The following is a 13415-nucleotide window of genomic DNA, read 5'->3' as shown; positions in this document are numbered from 1 at the left end:
CTGGATGGGAAACAGAAAATATACCCCTGGGATCCCACCTGTGTCCCTGCTGGCTAGGGGAAACAGATGCTGACTTTGTGGGAACATGGGCAAAATTCTTGGCTAGGCTTATAAGGGCCTCCAGGCCAATAGCCTAGTATCATCCTATGAACCTATGATTCTATAAGGCAAATAAAATAGGAAAACACACTTTCTTATTGGTGCACAGCTTCAGAAAAGCATGTTTTTATACATTTAACCCAATTAAGACCAAGTAAGGTTAAGAAGTCTATACACTGGTCCTGAAGCTAATGACACACTACTCCATATTCTGATCTGTATGACACCATATAGGGAAGTACTTAACCTCTGTGCACCTCTATCTAGCAACTCACCAGTCATCCCTATGTACTGCTTGCAATATATTCTCCCATTCATTTATTGATGGGGGAGAACAATGATTTAAAGGGAGGACGAGCAGCTGGGTTCACTCAAACAACACTACTTTATTAAACTGGAATACAATGTACAAATTAACCACTTTCATCCCTTCTTAGGGACTTCTTCAGAACAAATTCATTCCATCTACACATTATTAAAATACAGCCATCAATTAAATAATAAATTAACACTAATACTAATTAATGCCCATCAAATAATATTCTACTGACCAATTTTCTTAGAAAAGACCATTCAAATAAAAAACATTTTCATGAACATTTTTACACAAAGGATACAAATGCATTAAGTAGGCACCTTTTAGAACATGCAAGTCATTCATTTAGGTTTTTAATAATACAGCAAATAAGAGCTGACCAACAAGGGAGGGTACTGAATGAATTTTTGGATGTGTGTGAGCTGAAATGGCAATTATCTCTGGATGCCACTTGGTTCCCAGGTATAAATGAAATGGTGAATTTAAATTGTGTTTCAAAATTGAATCATGCTTTGGGGTAATATGCTATTTTAAGTGCTATTTTTCACATCACGTATATATTTATATAATGTAATATAATTTATAAATTGTAAGACATTCTTAAAATGTTTCATTACAAGTTTAAATGTTTGCCACCTTTGTGTAAAAATGTTCATGAAAATGTTTTTTATTTGAATGGTCTTTTATAAGAAAATTGATTAGTAGAATATAATTTGATGGACATTAATTAGTGTTAGTGTTAGTTTATTATTTAATTGATGGCTGTATTTGAATGCTGGGTAGATGGAATGAATTTGTTCTGAAGACGTCCCTAAGAAGGGATGAACACGCTTAACTGTGGTTAATGTGTACATTGTATTCCAGTTCAATAAAGTAGTGTTGTTCGAGTGAACACGGCTGCTCGTCCTCCCTTTTGGTTACTTGGTTTGTCGATATATACAAGTTGTTTGAAAACAGTGATTTGTTTTAATTAAAAATTATGAATATGTGCAGTATTGATATGTGTATTACTGCTTTGCCACCACAGGATGGAGAGGGCACAGTCACAGACCCATAACACCACCACCTCTCTACCACCATCCATAGTACAGCTGTGTAAGTAAACTTACCAGTAACAGTATATGTTTGAATGACCACTGCTGCAGTAGCCACTGCCTCCATCCATCCCCCTTATTTTTGTAATTTTTTTTATGTTATGGTGTGGACATTTAGTACTATTTTCCTAGCATTGTCCTTCACAAGGCTTTAACATACCTCTCACTGTTGGCATGAAAGCTCTGAAGGGCTTGGCACCAAAGTCTGACTTTTAGTCACCTCAGCTCAAACTGACTAATAGACTGGTTGTGTGAAAGCTACCCTAAAACTTTGGAAACTAGCAGGATATAACCCATATAGCATAGACTACTGCAGCAGTAATCATTTGAACATCTACTGTTGTAGTTAAGTTTACTTACAAAACTGCAATTTGTTGTGGTGTAATGAACAAATCAAAGATGAATATAAGAGAAGAAGTATGCAGATAGGTAAGTATTTTAACTAAGGATGATTGTTGCCAGGTGAAGAAATGATGAATAGGTATGATCTACAGGAATGCAGGACAGAAGTAATAAGGTATAGAGAAGTTAAATAAAAGGTGGGAGGAGAGAATGGGAGAGGTACTGAACAGAGATGAAATGACAAAAAGTTTGAATAAGGAGTAGATGGTTAAGTATATCTGGGCCAGTAAAGGATGATGTTGATTTGAAATAACATCATAGATGGTACACAACCTCAAGAAGGTTAGAAGAAGATGGTTAGTGGAAATGACTAAATGCTGGAGATGTTGGAAAAGAAAGACAGAGAATGTACATGCAGTAGAGATCATACCACTCAACCTCAATGCAAGAAATAGGGACAAGGCAAAAACTAACGGGGACAAAGGCTGAAAAATAAGGACAGGTTATAATATTGCTCTTATAAACTTAGAAAGTTGCTAGAATAACAAATTTTACATTAGTATACATTTCACTGAAGGGTTTGAAGTCTGAAACTCAAAAGTCTGCCATTATTTAGTGACTTCAGTTCTCAATGATTTGCCAGAAAAAAGCACAGATTTTATGAGGACAGACCAAAAATATGAAGCAAAAATCTGGAAATTCTGTGAAAATCTGGACAGTTGAAAGACATGGTGATGATGCACAACTGCATGTGACAGATGAGCTATAATTATGGTAATTTGTAAGAAAACTTACAATAAAGAAGTAGATGATGATTGGCTTTTGTATCTTTTTTGGGAGGAGAGTAAGGGTCATGTATGTAAGAGAGGGGTAGGACAGCATTGTTATTTATTGTGGGATGGATGTAGAAGGAAGCTGCAGAAGGATAGAGGGAGAAACATCTAAGGAAAGTTACAAATGTTGAAATACTGTAACGGACTTGGAAAATTACACTATGGGAACAGTATGTGGTTCAAAAATTTAAGAGAAAGGTGGCATTTAACAGGAGTATGAGGCAGAAAATGAGCCAGAGTAAAGATGTGCAATGTAAATTAAATTATTTAAACTATGTGTATGTTGTCGATTTGTACATACATTACATGGAAAATTAAGGTGTTATATAAACTTATGAATCGTCCTTGTTGCATTTTTTTTTTTTAATATTTGTATATACTAAGTGTATTTATTGTACGTGGAGCTTTTTTCCCCAGGCCTCCTCTGAAAAAGGGTTTAATATGGCTCAGTGGACCACCCCAGTAAACAAATGCAAATAAATAAATAAATATTCATGTTACTCTATTTAGAAAATATGTATTGCAAATCGAATTAAAAAAACAATTCAGGGAGTAAAATGTATAAAATAGAAATGCAGACTTTATTTTTCTTTCCTTATTTTTCTGCCATTACATAGTTCCAGAAATTCCTGTAATTAGACTTAATAAGAACAAAGCAGATTTTATGCAGCAGACAGCAGCCAGCAATTGCTTAAGAACAAAGCACATTTTATTTTGCAGCCAGTAATTACTCCTTCAGAAAGAATATTTGACTTTTCATATTGACATGGCTTCCATTTCCAGGATCAGAGGATCAATTCTGAACTTGCATTCCTAAATGAATAAAAATATACATGTATTAGTAGAAGTTCTTGATAATTCCAATTATTAACATGCATGCCATCTTCTATGCATTTTCATAATACAAAGCAGGTTTGAATGGGTAACATTAAATAAAGCTTCTTGATTTTTTGACCATCTGTAAGGATTCATGTAATTTTGACAATGGATATTTCTAATATTGGAGTCCTAGACATTTTTATATAATTTTGTTTTGTTAACGTTTTTAATAATATGATCTTTTTTTATATGATATTTTCTTAAATGAATTATGCTAACCTTTTTTTTTTTTTGCACCACGGCAAATGCTCAGGGAATACTGAATAATAACTGAATAATAACAGTAATATGAAAATGTTTGATAACGTCACATTTTATGCTTTGTTTATCTGATTCTCTGCAATGGTTTCTAGGTATGCACTATAGAAGTTACATTTTTCTCTATCTCTTATTTTTTATAGATTTTGTAATCCAACTTGTACATAGTCCACTTTCCTATACTGTTATTAATGTTTTCTCTTTTGGATTAATTTCAACTCTTTAACTATATGTACATCAAATCATAATTAACATGTTCTAACAGTTTTGAATACTTGTCACTATAACTGTAAGATTTAAGTTTTATTTCCTCCTGTTCTGGCCATGCTTATTTTTGAAACTTTCTGTTTTCACATGTGTTTTGTCCACTTCTGGTTTGATTTCCATACCCACTGCTTTCTGAAATGCTTCTGATAATTTGAGTAGAGATGTCAACCTAGTCTTGTTTTCCTCATGGTTGAAAACTTTCAGTATGTTTGGAACTGATAATGTCATCAAATATGTATGCAGTCCAGTAGTTGCAGATTGATGTATATATATATATATATATATATATATATATATATATATATATATAGTCAGTTGCAAGGAGGCCCATGCCTTCATCAGGCTGAGAGAGAGATGTCACTGTGCCATGTGATGTTACTTTTATCACATTTGATAAGCATGAAGCAGATCCAACTGATCCAACACTTTTAGTGCCAGTCAGTCAAAGCTGATTTAATATTTGAGTTTATTCCTAAATGACAAGGCAGTTTTCAAATATCAGTTTAAGTCACTAAAATATACCCTACAAAGCTTTATTCTCTTCTGTTTGTGCAATACTGCTGACCCTTCACCTATTCCCAGAAGAAACAATGAAGCTAAATTTCAGAGGTACCTTTTACCAAGGAAGGGTAACACAGAGAGGGAAAATAAAGTGAGACTGTGGTCTTCACTCACACTAGGATAGAGAGAAAACAATCTAAAAGAAAAGAAAGCACTTAAAAGGTTTGCACAATTCTGGTGATGGTAAAGTAGGTTATTTTGTTCTAGAAGTATCCTTGGCAGGGTAATACATAGACAAAATAGCAGTACCACTGTTTTTTGGGGCTAAAATAACATCTTTCTCACCGAGATAAGTTACTGAAGAAAGTAACCCTGCTTCAGTGACCTTGTAGGTAAACCACATAAACTTTAAAAAAGCACATTGTGAGGATGATCTTTTAAGAGTACTAAGAGCCAAGGCTATAGGGGAAGATACTGATTATTACTTCTTACCCATATTTTCATTTAAAAGATGATCTTTTATATAGAGTAAGCAAAGAAAGGAAATAATTTCCTACATCAATTGTTAGTTCTTAGAGGTTATAGGATACTAATAATGAAGCTAGCACACATTCAAATATTGGGGTGTCAACTGGGGATGGACCAAACTAAGGCTAGAGTACTAGCCAAATTTTACTTTTTGACCATAATGAAAAAAGAGAAAACTTCTGTATATCTTGTCCAGAATGTGAAAAAACTGCACCCCATCCTTGATATAAAAGTTCCTGGATACCAATGCCTGTCATCGAAGTACTAAATGAACTTATTGCAATGGACATTGTATGACTGCCAGTAAACTCTAGCAATAGGTATCAGTACATGCTGGTAATAATCAACTATGCAATGACAGATTCAGAAGCATTACCATTCATTAAATCTAATGTTACATCCATTGCCAGGTACTGGTGCTGTTATACTGCATAATGGGTATTGTCCTCTTAAAGAAATACTTCCCAACCAAGATACGCCCTTATGTCAAGGGTATTGCATCAGTTATACTAGTACTTTTATGTTATGCAGTTGAAGACATCTGATTCCTAAATACAAACTGATGGATTACTGGAAAGGTTTACTAAAACACTGTAATGCATGCTAAGGAAAGCTACTGGCACTGACTGAAGCAGCTGGGATCGATGGTTGCCCTACTTCTTTTTTTTGCTATAAGAATGGCACCACAGTCTTTAATGGAAGAGTTCTCCGATCTTGTAGTCCAGCCAGGTATGAGCCTAGCCCCGAGTAGGATCCTACCTTTGCCCAGAATTATACAGCAGTACAAGGACAAAATGATTGACTTCAACAATTGGCTAAGCTTCTGGTGTCATTCTAAGAGGATCCAGTATCTGTCTGCTTGGGACGACATAGTCGACAAGCCACGATGCTTTGCCAGAGATGGCCTGCACCTGTTGCCCCTAGGATTCTGGATATTGGCTAAGGCTCATGCCATCCCTATAGTGCCTTTTTTAGGCAAGGTACAAATGAAAAACTCACCACCATAACAGAAACAGGCAAGCAAAAACTGAGGGTAATGCTACTGAATGCTAGAAGTCTAAACCTCAAAATGCACTCACTCGCACTTAAAATGGAGAACATCGACATCTGTGCAGTGACTGAAACCTGGTTTAAGGCTCCAGAGAGCACCCCTGCATTACCAGGCTATAACTCATACCATACCTTTTGGCCATCTAACCTGGATTGGAACACAAAAGGCAGAGGTGTGTCCATATTCATTAAGGATATCCACACCTCCAGGCTAGTTGCCCAACATAATGCATCCGAAATAATCAAAGTGCAACTAACTCTGGGCAAAACTGCAGTCCAAATACAGATTCCCCACCATGCCCTAGGATTCCCACTCCTCTTTTCTTGATATACTGGAAAATATTAGGGTTCAACCAAACACCCTAATAATGGGTGATTTCAACTACCCCACCATTAACTGGGAAAACTACTCATGTACTAACTCCTTTGCTCAACGCTTTCTAGAATTCATAAACTCCAATGCCCTGGATCAACTTATCCACATCCCTACTGGGGCAACAATATCCTAGACCTAGTCATTACTAACATGAGTGACTGGTGTTCCACATCTGAAGTCAACTCCTTGCTAGTAAGATCGACCATAAGCTAATCACCATAGATATCCACACCCCCCCCACCCCCATTAAGAAAACCACTGTAAAAATTTCTCCAAAGCTAACTTCATGCTTCTTAAGACAGAAATGGCGAACTTCACGACAACCATGCAGATGGACAATGCAATTATGACTGCTGAATCCTACACAAATGCACTCTATAAGCACTTACACGAGTGCATGGATCATGCTATCCCTAACAGAACCAAGACGCTATCCTCCAAAAAAAAAAGCCAATCTGGTGGTCCCCTGCTATATACAAACTCTACAATAGAAGGAAGAAACTGTTGCAAAAGAGAGTAAAATCCCATGAGTGGAGGAGCTCTCTGGTCAGCCTCAGTAAGAGGCTGAGATCCCTCATAAAATCCTCCAAAGCTAGCTACAAAAACAAGATTGCCTCTGATTCTCAGTACAACCACAAAGCATTCTATAGTTATGGCAAGAATCTCAATGGTAACATCCAGATCTGCCCTGAGTTACAGCACAATGGCACTAAAATTACAGAACCAACTGATATCGCCAACATCCTGGCTGACAGGTTCAGTGCTAACTTTACACCCCTCTCACCCCCTAAAGGGCCCATACATATTCTGGAAGAATACAGAGCCCCTGCAATCACAACTGCACAGGTAAAAACTGCACTCTCTAAAACCAAGAACACAGGATCCATGGGACTGGACAACATCCCTGGCTGCATTCTACACGAACTTCAAAACAAACTGGCCCCTCACCTAAGCACCATGTTCAATCATAGCCTCACGTCAGGCTTTGTATCCATTGAATGGCACACAGCAACAGTTATACCACTCCATAGAGGGGGCGCCACCATGGACCCTGGGAATTATTGCCCTATTAGCCTGATGAGCCTGGTCTGCAAGGCCATGGAACATATCATCATTGGACTCATAAACAAAGACATTGGTAACCTCCAAACTCTGGACCTCACCCACTTCAGGTTTATGAAGGGCAGATCATGCCTTCTGAACCTGACTGACTTCTTTGAAACAGTCACCAAAGCTGTAGACAAGGGTAAGGCAGTTCACACAGCCTATCTTGACCTCGGCAAGGCTTTCAACACCATCCCCCATTCTGGAATTATAGATAAACTCACTAAACTGGGTATAAATCCATACGTCACAAGATGGGTTGCCAACTGACTCACTGACAGAACCCAAACTGTAAAAATTACAGACTCCAAATCTGACTTCAAACCAGTGACAAGTGGAGTACCACAGGGTTCAGTCCTGGATCATCTCCTGTTTGGTATCTACTTCTCTGAAGTATGGGCTAACACAGGTGCCATAGTCAAGTCCCCAAATGATGTGGACATCCTACAGAAGGGTCTCACTGAGACAGATGCTTGGTGTCAGAGCCAAGGCCTCAAGCTCAATGCCAAAAAGTGCATTGTCATCCTCTTTGGTAATTACTCTGTACCAATGAACTACCACATAAGCGGCAGTCCACTTAATGCCGAAGGTGTGATAAGAGACCTTGGGACTCAGGTAGACAGTAGTCTCTCCTTTGATAATTACATTGCCACAGTAGTCAGGAAATCCTTCTATGTGGCACACCTCATCATGAAAGGGTTCTCATCCAGGAAAAAGAGAGGTCGTTGTTCCCCTCTACTCGGCTCTCATTAGACCCATTATAGAGTACAATGCCCCTTTTGGAATATACCTCACAAGACATCTGCAGCAGCTGGAAAGGCCACAGAAGTACCCCACAAAGAGGATTATGGGACTCAAACAGATGCCCTATGCTGACCGTCTCAAAAAACTCCAGCTTTAATCTGTAGCATATCGCCTACCCCGAGGTGATTTCTGCCTAACATACAAAGCTATGTCAAACCCAGAACTGTTGGACATGCTACACCTAAAGAAATCCCAATCCATCTAAGATACACGCTCTAGGGGCCTAAACCTTGTCACTACAATAAACAGAACATGCTGTAGGGATAGATTCCTGTCCCAGAGACTTCTGGAAGAAGCTACCTATCTATGTCAAGCAGAGTTTCTCATTAGCACTCTTCAAGAAGAATCTTGATGAGTGGATGGGAAAAAGGAAATTCACCCCAGGGATCACTTCTGTGGCTCTGATCGACAGGGGCACAGGAGAATAATTTTCTTGGGTGGCGAAAGCCAAGGAACCTTGTTGACTAGGCTTACACAGGCCCTTGGGCCAATAGCCTAGTACCTACCTATGAACCTATGGAGGCTTATACCATACGAATTGTTACACAGCAGGCATCCAAGAGGACTGCCCGATATTGCCAAGAATATGTTGAACAAATGAGCACACCATTTAAAAGTGTGATTAAAAGCCTAGATCAGCTTGCAGGAGAGATTAAAGATGGTTATGGCTTTAGTGAAGAAGCCCAAGCATGGCACCCAGGAGATGCAACAGAGTTTATAAAGACAATGCCTGACTTAAGATCATTTAACCAAGGATATAAGGTATTAGTGTTCACGCCTTCCACTGAAAACAACTTTTTTGGTTAAGTGGTAAGGGCTATTTGAGGTGATTGTAAGAACAAATGCAGTGAACAAAGATGTTAGATAAACAAGAAAGAAAGACAGATCAGATCTACCATATTAATGTATTAAAGACATGGAAAGAAGTATAGAATTCTGCAGTGAGCCTGCAAGCTGAATTTTATACAGTCTATACCTCCACCTGAAATGCAGTTAGAGGAATCCTTGTGAAGAGGACAAAAGCAGGAAGTGAAAGTTCTCTTAAGGAAAGGGGGAGTGTTTTCATGAATGCTTGTGGAACTAAACTGTTAGAATATAACCTGGAATGAAGGTTAGTTTAAGATCATGCAGAATACCAGAATCACAAAGCAGTAAGAGAAAAAGTTCAAAAGATGCTTAAACTAGGAAGTGATGCAAGAGTCACAAAGTGAGAGTGGAGCAGCCAGATAGTGCTAAAGCTGACACAAGCAGCAGATTCTTAGGTTCATAGGGTTTTACTAAGCTTATGGGAAGAAATAGCCAGGAAATTGTTATGGCTAGGCTAATATAGGCCCTAGGACCGATAGCATAGTACCAACCTATGAACCAATAAGTTATCATTTTGAAGCTCAGATGTATCAGCCAGTACTGTTGGGAGACTAATAATGCCCTCATTAAGTATGTTTTCCCCACATATCCCAGCTGAAAATTTATCACCCATCCAGGCATCCAGAGTGGTTTTAAAGGTGACTATGGAAGTACTCAGCTTGATATACAAAGGGAACCTGCAGCAAAAATGGGGAAAAGATCAGAATATAAGAATATAAGAATATACCCCCCCGTCATGCAGTCTGATGTTGTTGATGCAGTAGTATAGGTTTAGATATCTTGATTGGGCATGTTATTTAATATTGATTCTAGTTAAGTGAAAGAATTCAAACAGTGGCAAGTCATTCATAGCATGGAAACCTAAGATAAGATCACCTCTCAAGAGTCTGTCTGACACTGAGTAGAGGGACAGGGCAAGTTTTAGTCTATCAGAGTAACTAATGGTACTGAAACCTGAGATCTTCTTGGTGAGGAAATGTCTTGAGTTGTTTTAGATTTGTAGTGAGGTGCAATCAAAATGGGGCATTATGTTCAGTGACAGGCCTAATAAAGGAGAAATAAAGTGGCACTATAACTCATCTGGGCATTGAAGAAATACCACAGAGGATAAGTTTTTAGTGTTACTAGGATTTTCTAACCACCACAGACACATGGAGGTCAAAGAAGAGTCTATTATCAATGTACGTACCCAAGTCCCTGATTACTGTGTCACATGTAAATGGAATGTTACGTACAGCGTACATAGTAGTGATGCTATATTTAACAAAGGAAGCTATGCTGCATTCTTTTGGCACTGAGGGAAAAGACCACAATTAGCACATCAAGCATATGTTTAGACTGGCCATTGTTGGAGAATTTGAGTAGAAAAATTGGATTTTTAACCGTTGCCAATTTGCAGTCATCAGCAAACTTGATTATCCATAATACTTTGATATGAACTTTCTCGCAAGAGAACTATATGCATTAAAAGGAGAGAACCAGGGCAGAGCCATGTTGAACACTACTGGTAATGCTTTTCTGTCTACAGCAAATAGCCTAGGCTTAGCAATATGGGTTTTATGAGATAGCCAGTTACCTATCCAGTAAACTATGTACGGGTTAATATTGAGTTGGTAGAATTTATCAATACTTCAGGCATGGAGAATAGTGTTGAAGTCCTTGTCTAGGTTCAGGCAGGCAGCATGGACTTTTTGCCCCTTATCTATGGTATCAGTAATCCTTTCAAAGAACTCAACCAGGAAGAGTAGGCAAGACTTGCCTTTTAAAAAAAGCCAGACTGGTATGTATTCAGGGATATAAGTTAAACTATATCATTGTTAATTAGTTCAGTTGCAATACATTCCAAAGCCTTGCAAATAATATTAGTGAGAGTAGTAGACTTGTAATTTCCAGGACTAGTGCAGGGACCGTCTTTATGAAAGGGACCACAATACCTGTTCTTTACACATTGGGGGTGTAACCAGTGGAGAGACTCAGGTTGAAAAGATAATGAAGGGGTATTAAGAAAAAGAATGCAATACTTTGCAGCAAACATGCAAGACTATTTTCAGGATCCAAGAAACTGATATTTTTAATTTTAGAAAGTACTGAAATGACTTGGCCTAAAGTATTTTCAGAAAGTGATGTGTGAGGAAGAATGGGTTGATGGGAGGATGAGCAGGGTGAAGTAATGGGGGCTAGATGGGAGGCTGGGCAGGGTGAAGTAATGAGGGCAGATGGTAGGCTGGGCAGGGTGATGTAATGGGAGTAGATGGGACACTGGGCAGGGTGAATTAATGTGGGTCGATGGGAGACTGGGCAGGGTGAAGTAATAGGGGTAGATGGGAGGATGGGCAGGGTGAAGTAATGAGAGATAGATGGGAAGATGGGCAGGGTGAAATAATGGGGGTAGATGGGAAGCTGGGCAGGGTGAAGTAATGGGGTTAGATGGGAAGACAGGCAGGGTGAAGTAATTGGGGGTAGATGGGAGGATGGGCAGGGTAAAGTTGGAAGAGAGGTTGTTCACAAGAATATTAGCAATATCCTCAGGGTCAGAGAAGGAGTTACCACTTTAGATAAGCTCAGTCTGGAATCGTTGGCTACTTCTAAGTTTCCTAACATAACTGAAGTCTTTTGAATAAGTTGCAACCTGATATCCATAGCTGATCTTGCATTTCTTAAGGGTAAGTTTGTGCGACTTAATCTTTTAGAGAAGCCAGGAACTTTTTATTTTTTCTTATGCCCTATGTTGATGTGATACTGCCACTATATGGATTTAGTTTTTAAATTTCCCATTATGCTTATGTCAGACTGGTATAGATGGCTCACTATATCGCAGCCTCAGGTATATGGTTTGTTGGAAAACTATACCATCTGTAATTCTCAATAAGCTCAGTAAATCATACATAATTGGTTTTGAAGTAATCTCTGAATTATTAGGAGCGGCAAAGCAGGTTTTCAAGGAAAGATCAGACTTGACAAGGAAGGGAGGTAATAAGTGGGCTTGTGTAAATAGGAAACATTGAGAAAGAATTGAGAAGAATAACACCTCTGGTGGGCAATGGGGCAACTTGGTCAAGTGTATTTCCATTTATTATGTGAAGTAATCGCTGGGCATATTGTTGCTGGTAGTATAGGTTTGACAGTTTATGTGTGAATAGGTAAGTCGCCCATAAGAAGCTAAAGTATTCTGCATGCTCTGAAGTTGTCATAGATTGGAGTTCTATAATCAGCTATAATGTGATAATTAATTTTATTGAGTGTAACTAGGACTTCAACCAGTTGTATCATGCAAAACCTGGCAACAGATGATGGAGTTAAAAATATAGATACTCCTTCACTGTTGCTGGTGGATATGAAACAGGTGCAATATGCTGGAACAGCGAAAGCGCTATAATTACTCTGATGTCAGTCTCTATAATTACACAAATGCTGAGATCTTCATGGGCAGAGAAGGCCTCAAGGTGAGAAATCTTGTTGTTTAAATGGCTCCCTATTGAAATGTTGGCACTTGAAATGTTGAATGCCAACATGCTGAAAAAAAGATCAGAGAAGAGCAAATCATGAACCACTTTCTTATCCTTTAAACTTCTTTTTTGCAGGGTGCTAAGCTGCCCTGCACCCCCTGATGTGGGGAAAGGCCCGCCATTCCCTAAAACTTATATATAAACTGACTCTGAGGTTACCAGACTTTGGAAAAAAGACAATATTCCGAGAAATGGCCATCTCAGACTTAATATATATGTATGTCCATTTTTCCTGCCATTCAGTCTCTGTGTTTCAGAACTCAGTCTAGCAAATCCTAGCATTTCAAATGGTTGCCTGTTTAAACTCCTGCTATTTGACAGTGCTACCTTGATAATATTCACACTCAATTTTTCCATATCGGGATAGACATGAAGTGAATGCTGTCTCAAAAAAATAGCACTATAGGTTGAAAGATGAAAGCCATCCTTGGCAGAACTGGGGAGTCTAGTTAGACCACTTCATCTCATGCAGGCACACACACTGGACCCCCTAAAATAACACCAATTTGCTTTCCAGTTACAAAAAAGTTATTTTATTTTTGAATTTAAGGATAATTATTAGTGAAGGTTAAATGCTGCTGAATTGCAGTA

General features: G+C 38.4%; 1 protein-coding gene across 2 annotated transcripts in view; it reads right to left on the bottom strand.

Annotated features, from left to right (window-relative positions):
* Window positions 1-3246: 3246 nt before the first annotated feature.
* LOC122813438 overlaps window positions 3247-13415 on the bottom strand; it is a 277358-nt gene continuing 267189 nt past the window's right edge. For both annotated transcript variants that reach the window (XM_044085756.1, XM_044085762.1), the window contains one exon: window positions 3247-3497. In XM_044085756.1, the coding sequence (XP_043941691.1) occupies window positions 3478-3497 (20 nt within the window). In that variant the 3' untranslated portion in view covers window positions 3247-3477. The remainder of the gene's footprint in view (window positions 3498-13415) is intronic.

The sequence above is a fragment of the Protopterus annectens genome, chromosome 1.part1, assembly GCF_019279795.1.
Source record: "Protopterus annectens isolate FY-2018-M chromosome 1.part1, PAN1.0, whole genome shotgun sequence".
Lineage (NCBI taxonomy): Eukaryota > Metazoa > Chordata > Ceratodontiformes > Protopteridae > Protopterus > Protopterus annectens.
This window is presented reverse-complemented; position numbering and strand designations above follow the sequence as displayed.